The sequence below is a fragment of the Phyllobates terribilis genome, unplaced genomic scaffold, assembly GCF_046119375.1.
Source record: "Phyllobates terribilis strain yellow unplaced genomic scaffold, ASM4611937v1 Scaffold_4__5_contigs__length_816908805, whole genome shotgun sequence".
Taxonomy (NCBI): Eukaryota; Metazoa; Chordata; class Amphibia; order Anura; family Dendrobatidae; genus Phyllobates; species Phyllobates terribilis.
In genome coordinates this window covers 318,201,499-318,225,147 of record NW_027362764.1, presented here as the reverse complement: position 1 = coordinate 318,225,147, position 23,649 = coordinate 318,201,499, and the positions used below count along the sequence as shown (strand labels likewise).

Genomic DNA, 23,649 nt, shown 5'->3' with positions numbered 1-23,649 from the left:
TCATCAATTCGCCATAACCCCAATATTAGGTGGATTGAGGTGGGAGGCACCAAGTACAAGTGCTCTCTATTTGCTGATGATGTCCTAGTATATATCACTCAATCACATATATCCATCCATGCTGTTATGGCTGAAATAGATCACTTTGTTACATGGTCAAATTTTAAAATCAATGCAGCGAAGTCTGAGGCCCTCGATGTCTCCCTCCCCAAATCCATATAGGATTCCATCCAGTCCAACTTTCCCTTTGCCTGGCCCTCACAGGGTATCAAATACTTAGGAATTCCTATTCATAGAGACCTCTCCCATCTATGTTATCTTAATTTTGGGCCCTTTATTGAACAACTCCATACAGACCACGGTTGGCAAGTTAGAACTGTAAGATTCACTACGTGAACCACTGGTGTTTTGTGGAAAAGCACATGTACACTGTGTTCCAAATTATTATGCAAAAAGTGTTTAGGAGTGATAAGGGAAGAATTTGTTTGTTTGTCAGTTAAACTCATTGATGGTGATGTGTGTCAGGGCTCTTTATATCACTGTAAGCAATTGCAGACACCTGTGCTAATTAGTTTGGCAGGTGTGTCCAATGAAAGGCAAGACTACTTAAGAAGGCTGTCTCACATTATTAAGCAGCCTACATTTCTGCCAAAATGGGAAAGAAAAAGGATGTGTAGGCTGCTGAGAAGCAACAAATTGTGGAGTGTTTAGGTCAAGGCATGACTACAATCAACATTGTGCGATGATCAGGATGAAGTGTCTTGGCAATCAAGAAGTATGTAGCTGATTCACAGTACACACGTGTGCGTGCTGATAAGGGCAAATTGAGGACTCTTTCCTACAGGCAATTACGTCAGGTTGAAAGAGCAGCGGCAAAAAAGCCTTGTCATAGCAGCAGACAAGTTTTTGAAGCTGCTGGTGCCTCCAACGTCCCCCGAACAACAAGATGCAGGGTCCTTCAGAGGTTTGCAGCTGTGCATACGCCATCCTGTCGACCTCCTCTATCCACTTCACACAAGCAGAAACGGCTCCAGTGGGCCAAACATTACATGAAGACTGATTTCAAAACTGTTTTGTTCACGGATGAGTGCCGTGCAGCGCTCGATGGTCCAGATGGATGGAGTGGAGGATGGCTGGTTGATGGACACCCCACGCAAACACGGCTACAGCGCCAACAAGGAGGAGGTGGAGTAATGTTTTGGGCTGGAATCATGGGGAGAGAGATTGTCGGCCCCTTTAGGATCCCTGAAGGCGCTAAAGATGAACTCCATAATGTATGTGGATTTTCTCAAACAGCACTTCCTGCCATGGTTCAAGAAGAAGAACCGTGTATTTCACAGCAAGATCATTTTTTTGCATGATAATGCACCATCTCATGCTGCACATAAAACATCTGCATCTCTGGCTGATATGGGCATAAAAGGGGACAAACTTATGGTGTGACCCCCATGCTCCCCTGACCTCTACCCCATTCAGAACCTTTGGAGCATCATTAAAAGGAGTGTCTATGATGGCGGGAGGCAGTTCACATCTAAGCAACAGCTCTGGGAGGGTATTCTGTCCTCATGCAAAACAATTGAAGCAGAAACCATCCAAAACCTGACAAATTCAATGGACGAGAGAGTTCAGAAGCTCCTTTCGAACAAGGGGTCCTATGTGAAAATGTAACATCACCTAGAATAAAGAGTGTGGCAACCCAGTAGTCATGATTACTTCAAATTCTGACAATATGAGGGTCATGCTGCAGGTAATGCAGCAAGAAGGCACTTATGTGTCTTGCGCATCTCGGAGCCCCAAAATTATTTTCCGGGCTAGATGCAGCTAAAAATTATTATTAATTTTAAATCTGGTGAAGCTTTAGTATAGATGGCCTAATAGGATCAGTGCTGCACACTGCTACAGAGCCCAAATTATTTTCCAGTCAAGATACAGATAAACATGATTAGTAATTTTAAATCTGGTGGAGCTTATTATAGATGGCCTAATAGAATCAGTGCTGCACACTGCTACAAAGCCCAAATTATTTTCCAGCCAAGATGCAGATAAACATGATTAGTAATTTGAAAGCTTAAAACGGTTGGTAGGGTGATTTTAACCAATCATCAAGCTTTTACTCTCCCCAGGATGACACAGGGGTAGAAAATTCGTTTCGGATCCATGATTTGTTCATCTTTATGAACGTGAGTCTGTCTACATTATCAGTGGAGAGCCGCGTGCGCTTAACTGTCAGCACACCACCAGCAGCGCTGAACACACGTTCAGACAGAACGCTGGCTGCGGGGCATGACAAGATCTCCAAGGCGTAAGTGGCTAGCTCCGGCCATTTATCCAGATTGGAAGCCCAAAAAGAGCAAGGGTCCAGTGACACAGTCATGTCTTCAATGTTTACTTGGAGATACTCCTGTACCATCGTCTCTAGGCGTTGACTATGTGTCAGACTTCTTGTCTCCTGTGGCCTTGCAAAGGATGGGCTAAAAAAGTGGTGAAATGATTCCGCAAAATTGACGTTACCAGCAGATACTGTGGTTCTGTTACGGTTTGAGTGCTGAACACTTGACGGTCCCACGGTTGGCAAGTTGGAACTGTGAGATTCACTACGTGCACTACTGGTATTTTGTGGAAAAGCACATGTAAGATTCTGCAACAGTCTCTGCTGATACTCCTGCATGCGTGCATCCCTTTCTATGGCAGGAATAATTTCTGCAAATTTACTTTTGTACCGGGGATCTAACAGTGTGGCAACCCAGTAGTCAGGATTATTTCTAATTCTCACAATTCGAGGGTCATGTTGCAGGTAGTGCAGCAAGAAGGCACTCATGTGTGTTGCGCATCCAGGAGCACCAAGTCCCTGTTGTGTTGGTGGCGAGGTAACAATCATGCTTCCTTCCTCTGTCCTCTCCCCCCAACCTCGCACAACAGAAATGTGATCAAGGTCTCCCTCATCTGATGAGTCTTCCATCAGTTCGTCCTCCACTTCTTCCTGGGCTCCTGCACCTTCCTCACTAGTTTGGCTGCTACCATGCGCCCTGGTAAAACCATCTCCCCCACCCTCACATGCCTGCCGCCTTGGTGCTGCCGACCGTCTGGACCTTGCAGATGTTAGCCCTTCCGCATACAACTCCTCCTCCTCTACTTCCTCCACCTCCTCTTGTGCCACCACCTGACTCCGAATTCTGTTTAACATGTGCTCCAGCATGTAAATCACTGGAATAGTCATGCTGATAATGGCATCGTCAGCACTAAACATCTTCGTCGCCATTTCAAAACTGTGCAGAAGGGTGCATAGGTCCCTGATCTGAGACCACTCCTCCAGCGTGATTTGCCCCACCTCTGGATCTCGTTGGCCCAGGCTATACGTCAGAACGTATTGCACCAGGGCTTGTCGGTGCTGCCACAGTCGCTGCAACATGTGCAGAGTTGAATTCCACCGGGTAGGCACATCGCATTTTAGCCGGTGAAGTGGCAGGCCCAACGACTTCTGTAGAGATGTAAGTCGCTGAGCTGCGGGATGCGAACGGCGGAAGTGAGCACACAGCGACCGTGCCCTCTGCAGAAGGCCATCTAGTCTGGGATAGTGGGCTAAAAATTGCTGGACAACCAGGTTCAACACGTGAGCCATACAAGGCACGTGTGTGACATTGCCCCGGCGAAGGGCCGCACCCAGGTTTGCAGCATTGTCGCACACGGCCTTCCCTGGTTTCAGGTCCAGTGGAGACAACCATTCATGAAATTGGTTCTCCAGAGCTGACCACAACTCCTCAGCTGTGTGACTCACATTTCCCAGACATTTCAATGTAAAAACCGCCTGATGACGTTGAGCGCTACTGCCAGCATAGTAAGGAGGTGTGCAGGATCCCTTCTGCGCAGTTAGAAAGCTTGTGGCATGACCAGACAGGCTTTGGGTGCAGGTGGAAGACCGAGAGGAGGTTGAGGAGGCAGAAGCAGTGGAGGAACTTTGACATAGAGGATTGACGCACAACTCGTGGGGACGGCAAGACTTGGACAGCAGCCCCTTGTCCTGCTGTCACCATAGTTACCCAGTGCCCAGTCAGCGACATGTAACGCCCCTGTCCATGCCTACTCGTCCAAGTGTCTGTGGTGAAATGCACCCTGTCACACACAGAGTTTCTCAAAGAAGCGGTGATGTTGTGTGCGACATGCTGGTGGAGCGCAGGCACACCTTTCTTTGAGAAGTAGTGCCGACTGGGCATCTGGTACTGGGCACTGCGACGGACATAAGGTCTCGAAAATCTTCTGTGTCCACCAGGCGGAAAGGCAGCATTTCTGTAGCCAAGAGCTTGCAGATGGTGAAATTCAACCTCTTAGCTTTCTCATGGCTAGGAGGAAATGGTCTTTTACTTGTCCACATCTGAGGGACCGAGGGCTGGCTATTGTGCTTAGACGGGGTTGATAAGGGTGTCCCCGGCAAACTGCCGGTCTGTGAGGAAGATGCAGGCGGACATGTTAGGTTGCCTTGATCCAAAGGTGGTGCTTTCGATGTCGGACAGCACTCAACACCAGCTGGTGTTACCACCTCCAAAGAAAATGATGACCTGCCAATCACGCTGGCTGTTGCGGGTAAAGAGGTGGCAGGTCTGCGCCCCAAAACAGGTGTGACTGCTGTCCCCCCAGTCACAGAGGATGAAGAGGCCGCGGATGCACAAGATATGGCAGACGGTGGTTGGCCCGGCCGGCTAGGCCGCATTGTAGCACACTGAGCTTCCCACTGCAACTTATGCTTCATGTCCATGTGCCGGTTCATGCATGAAGTACTCAAACTATGTATTTTTTGGCCTCTACTTAGCTTTTGCTATCAAATGTTACAGATAACACGAGTTGGGTCATCTTTATCAATCTGAAAAAATGCCCAGGCTATGCAAGGCTTAGCACCCATGCGACCTGAAGAGCCACCACGACTTGTGGTGAGAGGCAGAGTTGTGTTTGAGGATGCAGTTGTTGACGTGCTTCCAGTACTACGTCTCTGTCCAGGATGCGCAACCTGACCTCGTCGTCACTAGCATCTTCCTCCACCTCCTCTGCTGACCTCATCTCTTGGCTGACTGTGGGTTGACAGTAAGTGGGATCTCCAACCTCATCATCATCACCCTGTGCGTTATCACACCCGTCGTCCTCAGAGCCAACCTGTTCCTGCCCTGACAAAAAACTAAAGTTGTCGCTCCAATCAGGTATTTGAGTCTTATCATCGTCTTCCTCATTGTCTCCACCAACAGGAGTTACAGTTTGGGAATGAGGGTCTACATTATGGTCAGAACCTTCTGCGTCTGGTCCTGGATCCGACTCATAAAGATTCTGGGCATCAGTGCAGATCATTTCCTCGTGTGGATTCACAGAAGCGCTGGAGTCGACCTCTGATTCCCAGGCTATAGTATGAGTAAACAGCTCTGCAGACTCAACCATCTGTTCTACCTCATACTCAGACGGGCAGCTGGAGATTTGGGAGCTGTGAGGAAGCAAGTGCGATTGGGGTGACACCTTTGAGGACTGGAGTATTTGTGATGTTGAAGTTGATGTGGAGGAGAGCCCACTTAAAGGAGCACTTGATATCCGTTGAAGCACCTGCTGTTTTTGTGCCTCATCTGGAATTTGTAGCGATTGGCGTGGCCGTAAGAAAGGGATCTTATCACATTGTCCGCTAAAAGAAGTAGACATTTTAGTTTGGCTGGAAGATGGTCTTTCTTCTGCAGATGTTACTGTTGCTTTAACACCTACCCCACGGACACAACCTTTTTTCCCCTTCCCAACACGCCTATTCCCCTTTCCATCAGCAGCAGGCCTTTTTCCACTCATTTTGGTGGTTAACTAATTCACAACTCTGGAGTTGTTTGCACAAAAAAACAATGGATGGGAACCGAGCAGAGCTGAGTGGCCAAACTGTGGTATTAGGCCAAAACTATTGGCTGGGTTAGATGCAGAAAAAAATTATATTCAATTTGCAACCTGATGGAGGTCAGTATAGATGGACTAATAGAACAAGTCCCACACACAGCTAGAAGCCCAAATATTTTTTCAGAGGTAGATGCAGACAAAAAATTATTTTGAATTTGCAACCTGATGGAGGTCAGTATAGGTGGACTAATAGAACAAGTCCCACACACTGCTAGAAGGCCAAATATTTTTTCAGAGCTAGATGCAGAAAAAAATTATATTCAGTTTGCAACCTGATGGAGGTCTGTATAGATGGATTAATAGAACAAGTCCCACACACAGCTAGAAGCCCAAATATTTTTTCAGAGGTAGATGCAGATAAAAATTATTTTTAATTTGCAACCTGATGGAGGTCAGTATAGATGGACTAATAGAGAAAGTCCCACACACTGCTAGAAGGCCAAATATTTTTTCAGAGCTAGATGCAGATAAAAATTATATTCAATTTGCAACCTGATGGAGGTCAGTATAGATGGACTAATAGAACAAGTCCCACACACAGCTAGAAGCCCAAATATTTTTTCAGAGGTACTGTAGATGCAGAAAATAATATATTCAGTTTGCAACCTGATGGAGGTCTGTATAGATGGATTAATAGAACAAGTCCCACACACAGCTAGAAGCCCAATATTTTTTCAGAGGTTGATGCAGAAAAAAATATATTCAGTTTGCAACCTGATGGAGGTCAGTATAGATGGACTAATACAACAAGTCCCACACACAGCTAGAAGCCCAATATTTTTTCAGAGGTAGATGCAGAAAAAAATATATTCAGTTTGCAACCTGATGGAGGTCTGTATAGATGGATTAATAGAACAAGTCCCACACACAGCTAGAAGCCCAATATTTTTTCAGAGGTAGATGCAGAAAAAAATATATTCAGTTTGCAACCTGATGGAGGTCAGTATAGATGGACTAATACAACAAGTCCCACACACAGCTAGAAGCCCAATATTTTTTCAGAGGTAGATGTAGAAAAAAATATATTTAGTTTGCAACCTGATGGAGGTCTGTATAGATGGATTAATAGAACAAGTCCCACACACAGCTAGAAGCCCAGTATTTTTTCAGAGGTAGATGCAGAAAATAATATATTCAGTTTGCAACCTGATGGAGGTCAGTATAGATGGACTAATACAACAAGTCCCACACACAGCTAGAAGCCCAATATTTTTTCAGAGCTAGATGCAGAAAAAAATTATATTCAATTTGCAACCTGATGGAGGTCAGTATAGATGGACTAATAGAATGGTGCTATGCCCAAAAGATTTTACTTCACTAGGTGCAGTAAAAAAATTGGTATTCTATACACAGGTGGTATATCTTGCAACACAGATAGGCTACTCCACTGACTAACACACTCTGCAATAGGCCAAAAAGGATTAGCTTTGCTAGATTCAGCCAAATGCTGTGAAAAAAACTTGCACAGCACTGGCACAGACCTGCCTGGCAAAAACTGATAGGAACTGATGTAACCTAGTCCTGAAAAGGACTCCAATTACAATTAGTCTTTACTCCCACAATCTATCTATTTAAGAGCACAGACCTGCCTGATAAAAGTCGTAGGAAATGCTGTAACCTAGTCCTTAAAAGGACTGCAATCACAACTATTCCCTACTCCCAAGCTATCTGTAGATTTGTGCGAAAATTGGCTTGAAATTAACAAGGTATAGCGCACACAGCAACAGCGGTGCCGTCTAACACGCAGCTGCAGCAGTGAGAAAATGGTGGCGACGGGGAAAATGGCTTGGTCTTATAGGGCAAGGACATGTGACATACACTGCCAATGACACATGCCCTTGCTTGTGTGAAAAAAAGCACTTCGCTCCGTGTGTGCGCTGCTGATAGGCTGACAGATTGCACCTCCCCACTGTAAATGCGGGAAAGAGAAAAAAAAAATGGAGATCTTCATTGTTCCTGCAGAGATCCATCCCCTGCCCCTCCCCCCACCCCGCTGTACACTCAAACTGCGTATTAACATTAATTTTCATCATTACTGAGAAAAAATCCAATTATGATTTTGGTGCACGAACAGTTATCGAACATAACCTCGAACAGCCGAATTTTTCTCAAATTGTTCGTGTTCGCCGAACGGCTCGAACACCGCCCAAAACAGCTCGAATTTGAGATTGGTGAACAGTTCGAATAGAACAACGCTCATCTCTAATAATAAGCTCCACCAGATTTAAAATTACTAATCATGTTTATCTGTATCTTGACTGGAAAATAATTTGGGCTTTGTAGCAGTGTGCAGCACTGATCCTATTAGGCCATCTATACTAAAGCTTCACCAGATTTAAAATTAATAATAATTTTTAGCTGCATCTAGCCCGGAAAATAATTTTGGGGCTCCGAGATGCGAAGACACATAAGTGCCTTCTTGCTGCACTACCTGCAGCATGACCCTCATATTGTCAGAATTCGAAGTAATCATGACTACTGGGTTGCCACACTCTTAGATCCCCCAAACTTTTCGATCAACCTTTTCATTTTAATAAAGACCAAAAAAATGGTCATTTTTGAAATTATAAGCATTAGCAGGTTGTTAGAAACTGAAATCAAACAGTTTTCAACTCAAAACTTTATTCTAGGTGATGTTACATTTTCACATAGGACCCCTTGTTCGAAGGGAGCTTCTGAACTCTCTTGTCCATTGAATTTGTCAGGTTTTGGATGGTTTCTGCTTCAATTGTTTTGCATGAGGACAGAATACCCTCCCAGAGCTGTTGCTTAGATGTGAACTGCCTCCCGCCATCATAGACACTCCTTTTAATGATGCTCCAAAGGTTCTGAATGGGGTAGAGGTCAGGGGAGCATGGGGGTCACACCATAAGTTTGTCCCTTTTTATGCCCATATCAGCCAGAGATGCAGATGTTTTATGTGCAGCATGAGATGGTGCATTATCATGCAAAAAAATGATCTTGCTGTGAAATACACGGTTCTTCTTCTTGAACCATGGCAGGAAGTGCTGTTTGAGAAAATCCACATACATTATGGAGTTCATCTTTAGCGCCTTCAGGGATCCTAAAGGGGCCGACAATCTCTCTCCCCATGATTCCAGCCCAAAACATTACTCCACCTCCTCCTTGTTGGCGCTGTAGCCGTGTTTGCGTGGGGTGTCCATCAACCAGCCATCCTCCACTCCATCCATCTGGACCATCGAGCGCTGCACGGCACTCATCCGTGAACAAAACAGTTTTGAAATCAGTCTTCATGTAATGTTTGGCCCACTGGAGCCGTTTCTGCTTGTGTGAAGTGGATAGAGGAGGTCGACAGGATGGCGTATGCACAGCTGCAAACCTCTGAAGGACCCTGCATCTTGTTGTTCAGGGGACGTTGGAGGCACCAGCAGCTTCAAAAACTTGTCTGCTGCTATGACAAGGCTTTTTTGCCGCTGCTCTTTCAACCTGACGTAATTGCCTGTAGGAAAGAGTCCTCAATTTGCCCTTATCAGCACGCACATGTGTGTACTGTGAATCAGCTACATACTTCTTGATTGCCAAGACACTTCATCCTGATCATCGCACAATGTTGATTGTAGTCATGCCTTGACCTAAACACTCCACAATTTGTTGCTTCTCAGCAGCCGACACATCTTTTTTCTTTCCCATTTTGGCAGAAAATGTAGGCTGCTTAATAATGTGAGACAGCCTTCTTAAGTAGTCTTGCCTTTCATTGGACACACCTGCCAAACTAATTAGCACAGGTGTCTGCAATTGCTTACAGTGATATAAAGAGCCCTGACACACATCACCATCAATGAGTTTAACTGACAAACAAACAAATTCTTCCCTTATCACTCCTAAACACTTTTTGCATAATAATTTGGAACACAGTGTACATGTGCTTTTCCACAAACACCAGTGGTTCACGTAGTGAATCTTACAGTTCTAACTTGCCAACCGTGGTCTGTATGGAGTTGTTCAATAAAGGGCCCAAAATTAAGATAACATAGATGGGAGAGGTCTCTATGAATAGGAATTCCTAAGTATTTGATACCCTGTGAGGGCCAGGCAAAGGGAAAGTTGGACTGGATGGAATCCTATATGGATTTGGGGAGGGAGACATCGAGGGCCTCAGACTTCGCTGCATTGATTTTAAGATTTGACCATGTAACAAAGTGATCTATTTCAGCCATAACAGCATGGATGGATATATGTGATTGAGTGATATATACTAGGACATCATCAGCAAATAGAGAGCACTTGTACTCGGTGCCTCCCACCTCAATCCACCTAATATTGGGGTTATGGCGAATTGATGAGAGCAGGTGCTCCGTCACTAGGATGTATAAGAGAGGGGACAGAGAACATCCCTGCCTTGTCCCATTGGTGATTGTGAAAGGTGATGAAAATGTTCTGACGCGCCCCCTGGGCCTTGGGACACCCGGAGCCGGACCCTTTTTGGTGGATGCTGGTGGTTGTAGTCTCCGTGGCGGCGACCCGGTTCCGTGGCTCAGGGCGGTCAAACCAGTGGCGGAACTATTTATGTGGTTTTGATGTTTAAATGTCCGACTACGCCACCCGTGGATTGCGGTCAGAGTGAACCGCCGCTCCAGGGCAGACCGCTGAGGCTGGTGTTGTGGGTGCAGCAGAGCGTAGCATAACTCCCCACGGGAGGAGTATAGCCTCAGGGCAGTGTATGCGGAGGATGGGGGTGATGGTGCAGGGCAGCAGCAGTAACGACACGGAGTCAGTGATGCAGTCCAGGGCCTTTACTCACAGTTCTTATTATCCAGACCACGTCTGCAGGTAACGGCTGCCCACGTCGTACTGTGCTCACCAGGTGAGGGGCTCAGACAACTCCCAGATAACTTTGGAGCGCTTCACAGGACCCCCTTTGTGTGTCCTTTGTCTGGCCTTTCTTACCAACCCTTCTGTCCGACTGCCTCGGGCCTCCTCTTGGTAAACTTGGTGCTAGTTTCCCTGACCCTATGTGGTGCCTTCCTAGCGGGTGTAGCGAGGGGCTGCGCCACATAAAATGTCACAGCCTCCTGTTTCTAGCTGAGGGTCGTTTCCTGCCTCCACTAGTTTCGGGGACCGGTCTCCCCCTTTGGCCTGACCCCTCCACGCAGGTGGATTCGGGCGTGCGGTGGCGACTCACCCGTCCGCACCCCTGGGATCCCTTCGTTCCTCGTTCCTGGAGCCTTCTCCGCTCCTCTTCCTTCCTTCTCCCTCTTCCAGGCCTGGGCCTCTGTTACTAGGCCCGCCTCCGGAGCAGAGCTCATGCAGAGCCCCTGCTCCCTGCCACTTCTGCTCAGACTTCTCTGCACTGAACTAAGATGGTGCCCACCTTTTATACTCCCTTCTCAATGCACCCAGGAACTGCTTCCTCCCTGCTCCTGCACTACAGGGCTCCCCTTCCTCAGTGTTCCCTCCCCCCACTCCAGCCAGGGACAGGGACTGTCGTGCCCATCTCAGGGGCATATTGGTCGCCCTGCCCCACGGCAATGTGGTGTAATGCATGCAGGTGTCGGGTCCTGATCCACACTACATCCTTACCTGAGAGTGAGATATCACACCTCTGGGTGAGGTGCAATACCTCTGTAGCAACCGAGCCCTCAGGGTGCTACAGTTCCATTTATCTTCAGCCTAGGTGACGTATTGCGATACAGGGCCGTGATTTTGGCTATAAAAGGGTCCCCTAGACCCCTACCCCAAGCTTTTTAAGAGAATCATATATGGCGTGCCAGGAGACTCTATGGAATGCTTTCTCAGCATCCAACGAGAGTATCTAATTACAAATTTTTAACTGCATCTAGCCCAGGAAATACTTTGTGCCTAGTAGCAGTGTCTGCTAGTCAGCGGATTATCCCGGCTGTTAAGCAAGCTACACCACCTGTAGTTTGGACACTTAATTTTTTCAAAGGAAATGCTTCGGGACCACGGGATACTCAGTGAAGAGCATCAGGAGGCACCCCAAGGCATAGGGGCTGGGACTGGCAGTAGGATGCCTTGCGGTGGACAGCCGAGCTCGATCCTTATAAAAGCTTTTTAACTGCAGCAGCTTTAGTGGACGCTACTGGAGCTGGAATTACGCGGCTGCTGGCATGAGACTTGCCCTCCAATAGATCCTTGTAAATGGATTTAAAGTGTATTCATTCAAATTAGAGAGACAATTTAAATTAAAAAGCTTAGAGCTGCCTCCACCACAGGGGGGCTCGCTCGACCCACCAGCGGACAGGCACCAGTATTGGGAGAGGGGGGCTGGCCCTCAGGGTTCACCGCGGCTCTGGCACAAACCCGGCGACGCGGAGGTGGCACGGGCAGGAGCGGACTGAACGTGTCGGCTTCTCACTTCTTGGACTTTAGAAGGGCATGACATGCCTATATCTGTGTCTCCCCCTCCTTTTACTCCTCCACCTCTTTTCTTTTCGCATGACTATATGTACTTGTCACTTTTCCATGTGTTAGTTGTGTCTTCTGAGCAGTTTGTCAGCTTTTGGACACCTTTGAAGGTGTTTTCTATGTGTTTCTGTGTGTTTTTGTTTGCCTGCCATTGGTTTTAACGGTGTTCGAAGGTGTTCGACGAACAGTTCGGCGAACACACGGGTGTTCGACGAACCGAACCGAACTCGAACACTACGGGGGTGGCTCAACACTAATATTGAGGCGCACACCAAGATGCATACTACTCATCAGGCACTCCTGATCATTAGGGGGATTTTCCTCTTCTTGAATCAGAGCTTCACACTCCACCATGCCTTTTCATCAAGAGTTAAGATCACTAGTCTAAATGAATCAGGGCCATTGACTCTTGAAGCTTACAAGCCAGTCCTGGCAAGATATGCCAATATGGGCATAGCAGGGGCATAACATGGTGTGGCTGCATCTACCCGTCAAATTCATCATAGGTTATGCCACTAAAGCGGCGTATCTTACTCTGGAAATATACACCAGCCGACAGTTGGAGTACATTTTTGGCGACATCGCATGTTGAATATCAGATATTAACCAACAGGCCAGACCGCATATCAAATATACGAGTTGGGGGTCACTTGGGTAATAGTGATCACAAAATAATAAGTTTTCATGTATCCTTTAATAAGATGTGTAGTAGAGGGGTTACAGGGACACTAAACTTCAGGAAGGCAAATTTCCAACGGTTGAGAGATGATCTTAGTGCAATAAACTGGGACGATATCCTGAGACATAAAACTACACAAAGCAAAAGGGAGACATTTATTAGCCCCACAGGATAGTTCACCTCAGATTTATAAAAAAAGTGACGACCGGCCCCTCTACTTAGGCTCCTCCTACTCCCATGTTCTCCAGTCCGTACACAAGCTAAGGAAGAGCAGACAACACCAGGGAAACAACACAACCCCTTCTGAAAAATTCAGAAATGTGAGAAAACAGGTTATGCAAATAACAGCAAGAAAAAACACACAGTCCTAGGTACAACTCACTGAACCTGACAACTGTGATGATCTGGCGATGCTGGAAAAGAGCCGTAGTGCGCCAACCCCAGACCAGATGACCGCCATCAGGAAAGGGTCGCGCCGCATCTAGAAACAAAAATATACTTCTGCCATGGGAGGGTGCTGTGTCTCCCTTCCTTCCTTCGCTGAAAAGGATTTTACAGGTAAGTTCTTACCAAAATCCGTCTTTCAGCAGCAGAAGGGAAGGAAGGGAGACACAGATCCATTACTAGTGGGACGTCCCAAAGCAGTCCAAAACTCAAGGGTGGGAAATAGTGGCAGAATCTCCAACACCCCAACAACTTAGGTAAGCGCACAACCTGTGCCGAACAAAAAATAAAATAAAATGATAACAAACCACCGCTGCCTGCAGGACCCTGCGTCCCAAGGCCGCATCGGCGGAAGCACTCACGTCCACTTTATAAAATTTAGTAAAGGTGTGAACGGAGCGCCAGGTAGCCGCCCAGCAGAGCTGCTCTGCCGAGGCCCCCTGACGAAAAGCCCACGACGAATCAACAGCCCTCGTGGAAAGAGCTCGAACTTTAACCGGACAAGGCTCGCCCTTGAGCCGGTACGCTTCCAGGATAGCCGAACGTATCCACCGAGCTATAGTGTCCTTGGAAGCACGCTGACCACGTCGACGACCAGCAGGAATCACAAAAAGAGAGTCCGACTTCCGAAAACCTTGCGTGATTGTAAGATAGAACTTCAATGCCCGCACCAAATCCAACGAGTGCAAGGCCCGCTCCTTTGGACTCTTCGGCTTCGGACAGAGAGAAGGTAACACGATGTCCTGATTGACGTGGAAATGCGACACCACTTTAGGTAAAAAATCTCCACGGGTACGAAGCACCACACGATCCGGAAGAAATTCCAGAAAAGGTGGCGAGCAAGACAGTGCCGCCAACTCCGAAACCCTTCTCAAAGAAGTGACCGCTACCAGGAAGGCCACCTTCCAAGAAAGCAAGTAAAGCGTAGCTGAATCCATAGGCTCAAAAGGCCCATGCTGAAGAGCTTCCAGGACTAGTTTAAGCCGCCAAGGAGCCACAACCGCCCTCCGAGGCGGAAACTGACGAGCAACCCCACGAAAAAAAGAACGCACGTCCCTACGTGAAGCAATAGCCCTTCGAAAAAGCGCGGATAGAGCAGATACCTGACCTCGCAAGGTACCAACTGCTAGACCCTTGGCCAAACCATATTGCAGAAAAGCCAAGAAGTTGGGGATGGAAAAAACCCTCGGGTTCCTTGACGATCCAGAACACCAAGAATAAAAAGACTCCCAAGTTCTGTGATAAATCCTAGTCGCAGCTGGACCTCTGGCTGCCCGCAAGATAGAAATAACCTCGGACGAAAAACCACGACGGTTCAAGATCTCGGTCTCAAGTGCCACGCCATCAAACAAAGTGACTTCTGGTCCGGATGACGAATGGGCCCTTGGATTAACAGGTCCGGGCGAAGAGGTAGTAGAAATGGAGGCGCCGCCAGAAGAGACACCAGCGTCGAATACCACGTCCTCCGTGGCCAATCCGGCGCTACCAAAATTGCTGGTACTCGTTCGAGTTTGATCCGCCGAAACACCAAGGGAAGTAAGGATACTGGCGGAAACACATAGATCAGCTCGAACTGGTCCCACGGGGCCACTAGAGCATCTACCGCCACAGCCTCCGGGTCCCTGTACCTGGACATGAAAGTCGGAACCCTGACGTTCAGCCTGGATGCCATCAAGTCCACCTGGGGAGTCCCCCACCGGGAGCACAGCAGTGCAAACACCTCCGGATGGAGACTCCATTCCCCCGAATCCACCTGCTCGCGACTGAGGAAGACCGCCGAGATATTCAGCACACCTGGGATATGAATCGCAGAGATGGCCGGAACCCTGGACTCGGCCCAACCCATGATCGGAGAAACCTCCATCATGAGTCTGGAACTCCTCGTCCCGCCCTGATGGTTGATATACGCGACAGCCGTCGCATTGTCCGACTGAATCCGGACCGGCAGACCGCTCAAAAGGACTGTCCAATGTCGGAGGCAGAGCAAAATTGCTCTCAACTCCAGAATGTTGATCGGTAGAGACGACTCCTCTGACGACCACACCCCCTGAACCCAGAGGTCGTTCCAAACCCCCCCCCCAGCCAGTCAGGCTGGCATCGGTGGAAATCATCGACCACCTTGGGAGAAGAAAGGATTTCCCCAGGGATAGAGTTTCCGGACATAACCACCATCCAATAGACTCTCGCACCCTGCGGGAGATAACGACAGAGCGATCCAGTGAAGTCGGCGATCGATCCCAACTGGTCAGAATAAGATTTTGGAGATCCCGGGAATGAAATTGTGCAAACGGTACGGCTTCCATTGCCGCCACCATCAGACCCAGAAGGCGCATGCATTCCCGAAGGGACATTGCCATCGCCGACCTCATAGCCTGGACATGGCGACGAAGGTGCGCTTGTTTGTCCGGAGGCAGGGACACCACTGCCCGTACCATGTCGAAATGCATCCCCAAGAACAGGATTGACTGCGTCGGTTCCAATGACGACTTCTTCCAATTGACCAGCCACCCGAAGTCCTCCAGGTGCTGGAGGGAGATATTGCGAGCAGTCATCGCCTCCTCCGCTGTGGGAGACACAATCAACAGGTCGCCCAGGTAGGGCAGAATCGTAACTCCTTGTTTTCGAAGAAGCGCCATGAGTGGCGCCAGAATCTTTGTAAAAACCCTGGGTGCCGAGGCCAACCCGAATGGTAGGGCCACAAACTGGTAATGGGCCTGACCTATGGCGACACGCAGGAAACGCTGGAGAGCCCTGCCGATAGGGACATGCAAATAGGCGTCGCGGATGTCGATCGACACCAAGAAATCGTACTGCGACAGAGCCGCTACGACAGAGCGGAGAGACTCCATGCGGAATTTCCGGGTCCGGACATGAAGATTCAAATCTTTGAGATCCAGGAAGGGGCGAAACTTGTCCTCCTTTTTGGGGACCACAAAAAGGTTGGAGTAAAACCCCCTTCCCCGGTCCTCTGGCGGAACCGGAACCACCACACCATTCTGCAGGAGAGAATCGACCTCCCGCAGCAGTGCAGCAGCCAGCTTGGGCTCGGACGGGATGCGAAACTGGGAAACCTGTCCGGGGGTCGAGAAAGAAACTCTATGAAATAGCCTGCCGACATAACCAGCGTCACCCAGGCATCCGAAACGTGGGATGCCCAAGTCGACTCGAATTGAAGCAGACGACCCCCCACCCGAGAGCCCTCGAGTGGGAACCTGGCGTCAGTCTGCCTTAGCGGGCTTTTTGTCAGTTTCCCGTTTGTCCTAACAGAAACTCTGTTTCCAGGGAATACGGGATTTCTGAAACGTCTTTTTTCCGGAAGACGAGGGATGACCCGATCCCCAAGAGGGCTGACCAAACCGTCCCCTGAGCCGAAAGGACCGACGACCCCCACTGGCAATAGACTTGCCAGACGTAGACGCCGTTGCTTTCCGCTGCGGCAAGGCCGTATCTTTTGCTTTGGCCTTAGCAATCAGTTCCGTGAGGTCAGAACCAAAAAGCTGACCGCCCTTGCACGCCAGACTCAGCAAACCTTGTTTGGATACTGCGTCTCCAGTCCACTGCTTAAGCCACAGTGCTCTCCTGACTGTGATGGCCGAGGACTGAGCCCTGGACAGAACTGCAGTAGTATCCAGAACTGCATCTCTGCCATATCGGGCCGCCTCTTCCAAAAACTGGAGGAGCCTTTCTACCTCAGATAGCGGGGTCCCATCTTGCTACGCCGTCCTTAGCTGATCCAACCACCGCAGAGACGCCTCACCAGCGGACATGGCCCCTAAGGACGCTTGGGTCCATGACCCGCGGCTTTGTGGATGGACTTCGCCGCTAACTCTGTCCTTCTGTCCAGCGGATCCTTCGCCTTCCCTTTAACAGGAAGTAACGAAGATTTGCTCAGCTGGGATAAAGGTACGTCCACCTCCGGAGAAGGAACCCAATTAGCGATCGTCTCCGTGGAGCAGGGGTACAGGGCATCAAAAAACCGCATCCCCTGGAAGCGTTTATCCGGACACAGGCGTTCTTTTTCTACCGCCTCGTTAAGTTCATCATGCGCCGACAGCGTCGAACGAGCCCGACGCGACTCCTGATACAGCCTGGCTGACTTGCCAGGTCTCGTCACCTCTCCAGACAGCTGTAACGCCTCTCGCATAGCCCGATCCACGTGGCCCGACAGTGAAGCAGAGCGACCCTCAGAATCAGAGATCTCATCAGCAGAGATTGTCGGTGACTCCGAATCCTCCGATGCGCTGCTCGGAAGGGACAGCGCCACCACAGGCCTGTGGCGTTTCTTGCTTCGTGACGTCGGTTGGGACTTAGCTGATACCCAAAGAGCCAGAAGGTCAGAGAGACTGTCAATGGAGCGAGTGAGCGCCCCCGACCAGTGTCGAACCAGACGCCAAAGAAGACCCCGGCGTATCAGATACATGTGACCGATCCTGGAGCGGACCGGGAAAAAAGGGGTCTCCGCCCCCTGGTCCCTGATCCGACATGCCCCCACACAGTTGTGAGTGTTGCGGGTAAGACGGTAATAACCCCTTAAACTGGGTACAGTAACTGAGGATGTGTGACTCTACAACAGCCTATACACAAAGCAATTCCAGGCACTGAAGGGTTAAAGCTCCTCTTTAGACAGAGAGGGCTACCCCAGGTTCCTGCAGCAAAAGTTAACCTCAGCAGGGGTTAATGCTGCTGACCACGCACTACCCCTTAGCCTTAAAAGGACGAGGTGTGCGGGTCCCAGAGCCTCTGTAAAGAGATAACAGCACTAGATATATCACCTGTCTGCCTTAGAAGGTCAGCAGAAGGTGTTCTAAGCTGTAAATGGTGAGAGAAATGAAATCTTCTGCCTTGAAAGGCAGAAATGACTCACCAGCTGGATTTGTTGAGAGCAGGGTGTCTCAGAGTGTCACGCCCCCTGAGTTGTCAGTGGGAGTTCGGTGTATCACACACTCAGCTGCAGGAGGTAATGGTGTAGCATTACCAGGAAGAGGAAGGGGGGCTGGGACAGCTCCAGCGCGCGCTTTCTGAGCGCTTCTTGCCTGAGCTCTGACAGGCAGCAGAGAAGGCGCGAAGCCACGCCCCCCGCCACCGTGCAGAGAGCAGGAGGAGAGTGGGCGCTCGCACACTGCCCCATATACAACTGCGCTGCTGCTCTCTGGAAGCAGCCAGCAATGCCGCATCCCCAGGCCACCTCAGCACTCACAGAGGTGGCAGAGGCTTACCTCACTAACGGTGCAGCTCCCTACTTTGCTTGCAGGGGTGATCTGCAATAAGGGAAACAGGCAGTCACCATTTACATTAACACATGTAAAGAGCGGCTGCCGCAGCAGCCGCTAAAGCACTCACACAGAGCACTTACCCAGCTGAGCGCCACAGGGACCCCCAGGGATGTGTGGCACCATGGCCCTTAGCTTCCCCCACGGCGGAGCGCGCAGGGACCCCACAGGCGCGGTTTGGTCTCCGCCAGGAAGCGCCCTGTATCCCCCGGGGCCGGCAGGGTTCTGTGGGGACCGCCTTAGGGGGTACACAGATCCGCCAGGGGAGGGGTGGGGGTCCCAGCAGCGCTGAGACCCCCTGAGACCTCTAGACCAGGGGGGGTCCAGGTCTCCTTAAGTAAAAATAAAAAATCTTCTGAGGAGGACTATCCTCTGCGACCTCAAATTTCAGACTGGAGAACATGGAAGTAGGAGGAGCCTAAGTAGAGGGGCCGGTCGTCACTTTTTTTTTATAAATCTGAGGTGAACTATCCTGTGGGGGTCCGCCTACCCACTAGTAATGGATCTGTGTCTCCCTTCCTTCCCTTCTGCTGCTGAAAGAAAGCATTTAGCGAACTAAAGCAAGTAGGTAGTGATGAGGCTTTAAATCAATACAGAAAATTAAATAAATTCTGTAAAAAACAAATCAAGGCAGCAGAGATTGAGGCAGAGAGAATCATTGCCAGGAAAATAAAAATAACCCCAAAATATTCTTTAACTACATAAATAGTAAAAAACTAAAAAATGATAGTGTTAGCCCCCTTAAAAATAGTCTGGGTGAAATGGTGGATGAGGAAAAAGCAAATATGCTAAATGATTTTTTTTCAACCGTATTTACACAAGAAAATCGCATGACAGAAAACATGATTAGCGATAACAAAAATTCTCCATTAAATGTCACTTGCTTAATCAAGCAGGAAGTACGGCGGCATCTAAAAACCACTAAAGTTGTCAAATCCCCGGGTCCGGGTGGGATACACCCGCGAGTACTGCAGGAATTAAGTAACGTCATAGATAGACCATTATTTTTAATCTTTAAAGATTCCATAATAACAGGGTCTGTAACACAGGACTGGCGTATAGCAAATGTGGTGCCAATATTCAAAAAGAGAACAAAAACCGAACTTGGAAATTATAGGCCAGTAAGCTTAACGTCTACTGTGGGTAAAATCCTGGAAGGTTTCCTAAGAGATGCAATAATAGAGTATCTGAAGAAGAATAACCTCATGACCCAATATCAACATGGGTTTACGAGGGACCGTTCCTGTCAAACTAATCTGATCAGCTTTTATGAATAGGTAAGTTTCCGGACTGGACCAAGGAATTGTAGTGGATGTTGTGTATATGGACTTTTCAAAAGATTTTGATACGGTTCCACACAAAAGGTTGATACATAAAATGAAAACAATGGGGATAGAAGAAAATATATGTATGTGGGTTAAGAACTGGCTCAATGATAGGAAACAAAGGGTGGTTATTAATAGAAAACACTCAGACTGGGTCTCAGTTAACAGTGGGGTACCACAGGGGTCAGTATTGGGCCCGCTTCTTTTTAACATATTTATTAATGACCTTGTAGGGGGCATACAGAGTAGTATTTCAATATTTGCAGATGACACTAAACTCTGCAGGGTAATCAATACAGAGGAGGACAATTTTATATTACAGGAGGATCTATGTAAACTAGAAACTTTGGCTGATAAATGGCAAACGAGCTTTAATGGGGATAAATGTAAGGTAATGCACTTGGGCAGAGGAAATAAAATATATAATTATATGCTTAATTGTAAAACACGGGGCAAAACTGTCACTGAAAAAAACCTGGGTGCATTGGTGGACGACAGGCTCACGTTTGGTGGCCAGTGTCAGGCAGCTGCTGCAAAGGCAAATAAAATAATGGGATGCATTAAAAGAGGCATAGATGCTCATGAGGAGAACATAATTTTACCTCTATACAAGTCACTAGTGTGACCACACTTAGAATACTGTGTACAGTTCTGTTCTCCGGTGTATAAGAAAGACATAGCTGAACTAGAGAGGGTGCAGAGAAGAGCGACCAACGTTATTAGAGGACTGGGGGGTCTGCAATACCAAGACAGGTTATTACACTTGGGGTTATTTAGTTTGGAAAAACAAAGGCTTAGGGGTGATCTTATTACTATGTACAAATATATGAGGGGACAGTACAAAGACCTTTATACTGATCTTTTTACTCTGAGGCCTGAGACGGAGACAAGGGGGCATCTTCTACGTCTGGAGGAAAGAAGGCTTAATCATAATCACAGACGCAGATTCTTTACTGTAAGAGCAGTGAGACTATGGAACTCTCTGCCGCATGATGTTGTAGTGAGTGATTCACTACTAAAATTTAAGAAGGGCCTGGATGCCTTTCTTGAATAGTATATTACAGGTTATAAATACTAGATTCCTTGATAGGGCGTTGATCCAGGGAACTAGTCTGATTGCCATATGTGGAGTCGAGAAGGAATTTTTTCCCCCAATGTGGAGCTTAGTGTTTCCCACATGTTTTTTTTTGCCTTCCTCTGGATCAACATGTTAGGCTATGGGTTGAACTAGATGGACTTAGTCTTCCTTCAACCTTAAAAACTATGTTACTATGTTAAATATAGAATTGAATGATCACACAGCTACAAAGACAGCTTGAATAGCTCTTTTGGACACAGAACATACTTGCCAAACTCCAGGCTGAGACTCATATCTTTTCAAGGTAAAACGGTGTGAGATGGAGTCAGGCATTTTCTCTATTGTTGGGTCAGGTGGTTGCACCTTTGCTGGCAGCTTAACGTCCCATGGAACATCTTCATAGGCTCTGAGGAAAAATTTTAACTGAACATAACAAAATATGTAACACAGATAAAGAGATGCTCACACCACAATCCTGGCATCCACTGAAGCAGTATCATTTAATCTTCTATTAGATTCCCATAGAAAGAAAGTTTTTTATTGATTTAGGACCAGATGGCAGTTTGCTTTATAAGGGCTCACTCAGACATCAGTTTTCTCGTATGAGTTCTATCTGTGGTTTTCATGGATAGAACTCGTGCCTATTCTAGTCTAGGAGACGCCGGAGTACTGGGCCAGCACAGTTGGCAGAGGCCGGCATGATGAAAGTTTGGAAGAAATGGGACAAATGGTTAATCTGGGAGTGATAGTAGGGATGGGTTTGTCACTTTCTCGCTCTCTGAGTCACGCAGCAAGTCACCCCTGTCACTTTACCTCAGGATGGCTTCAGTGGATCAGCTCTTAGAATTGCTGAGGACGGCTGCCAGCAATCACCCTCAAAGCTGGCTAGATGAACATGTGGCTCGGATGATTGGCGGTGTGGCGAGGGCGGCGGCGACACCTTCGTGGCAGATCGATGCCCTCATCTGTCTCAGCCTCCCACTCGGCTGTCTCCCTACTTTGCTCCACGGGCTAGGCGCCAGAGCCTCTCTCGAGACCCTCCGGCTCATGTGCCTCAATCCAGATCCCCTGCCAGCGCCAGGGCAAGGCGGAACCCAGGCGCGCGGCCTAGCTCTGCGGCGGTTAGCAGGCCTCTGCTCACTACGGGGGCCTACTATCGCTGATGCAACAGGAAGTGAATCATCAGCAGTGGGCTGTCATGGTGATGTGCCTGTCGGACGGCCTGCTTCAGACACCATTGAGGACCCGCAACAAAGACACCACTCGGCTGCATCAGACAGAGGGTGGGCTGCTGGGGGGTTCCCATCAGTAACCCAGCCTGTCGGTTTATCCCCTGCATTAAGATCATTCCCCCAAGGCCCTACGGTTTGTTTAGGAATGCAAGGCTTCCCATTTGTCCTTGTCTCCACCTGCTGGTGACCCATCTGCTTTGAGTTCAGGCACCAAAGGTTTTGACAGGCGTCTGGATGCTGGATTTCCGGCCGGCAGGATCACAGTTGCCGCGCGGCCCAGTGAGTATTACTCTATGTCTTGTTCGGTTCCCCCTATTCTTATGTCACAGGGTGTAGTGGGTAGTCAAGGTACAGGAGCTGTAAGCACAGTGTCAAGTACAGGTAGTGTAGTAGCTTCCTCTTTTATCACCCCTTTAATTTTGTCTCAAGGTGTAGCAGGGGTTCAGGATTCAGCGAGCGGTACATTGCAGGGTTTAGTGCGTAATCTTAATATGAGTGGTAATTTGGTTCTTGATGGTGTTAGGGATATTTTTTGTCTATCATTAAGAAATTTTTGGCAAGGTTAGATGGTGCTGGTGCTATAATGGTAGTTCCCTATCGATGGATGAGGCTGTTAATAGTTTTGATTTGGATTTGTTTACTGATGCAGCTGGCAGTTCAGGCTTTGGCGCCTATTTTCGTGGGCAATGGTGTGCTGGTGGGTGGCCTGAGATTTGCCGATCAGCTGGCCTAGGAAAAAATGTGTCTCTACTTGAGATTTTTCCAATAGTCGTGGCTGTTAAGTTATGGGGCCTGCATTTTCAGAATAAATATATTCATTTTAATTGTGATAATATGGGCGTTGTGCTAGCCATTAATAACGTTACTACGTCCTCTCCTCCGGTGATTCGGGTGTTACGGCAACTGGTGTTGGAGTGTTTAATATTAAATGCTTGTGTTACAGCGTCACATGTGCTAGGTGTTCAAAACTTGGTTGCTGATTCCCTCTCTCGTTTTCAGTGGGATTGTTTCCGGTCGCTGGCTTCGGACGCAGGGAAAAAGGGTTGGACTCCCCTCCTCATTTATGGACCTAGGCGTTCGGGCAGCTGAATCGTAGATTAGAAGGTCTCTTTCTGCTGACACATGGACGGCATACCAGTCTGTCTGGGAACTGTGGGAGAATTGGCAAGGATTATTTGGACAAGTGTTGTTTGAAGATGATCAGGTAGGACTGTTGTTGCTATGATTAAGCGAGGGAGCATTTAAAAGGTGGTCGGTGTCAAAGGTAAACCGTTTGATTTCAGGTTTGGGCTTCAGTTTCAAATAGAGGGGTTTTAGGGATTTAACA

At 48.2% G+C, this 23,649-nt stretch overlaps 1 protein-coding gene across 2 annotated transcripts in view; it reads right to left on the bottom strand.

Moving 5' to 3' along the window:
- The window catches only part of SPMIP7 (sperm microtubule inner protein 7), a 331,337-nt gene that overhangs the window by 232,563 nt on the left and 75,125 nt on the right, over positions 1 to 23,649 (bottom strand). For both annotated transcript variants that reach the window (XM_073678392.1, XM_073678393.1), the window contains exon 4: positions 21,358 to 21,496. In XM_073678392.1, coding sequence (XP_073534493.1) covers positions 21,358 to 21,496 — 139 coding nt within the window. The remainder of the gene's footprint in view (positions 1 to 21,357; positions 21,497 to 23,649) is intronic.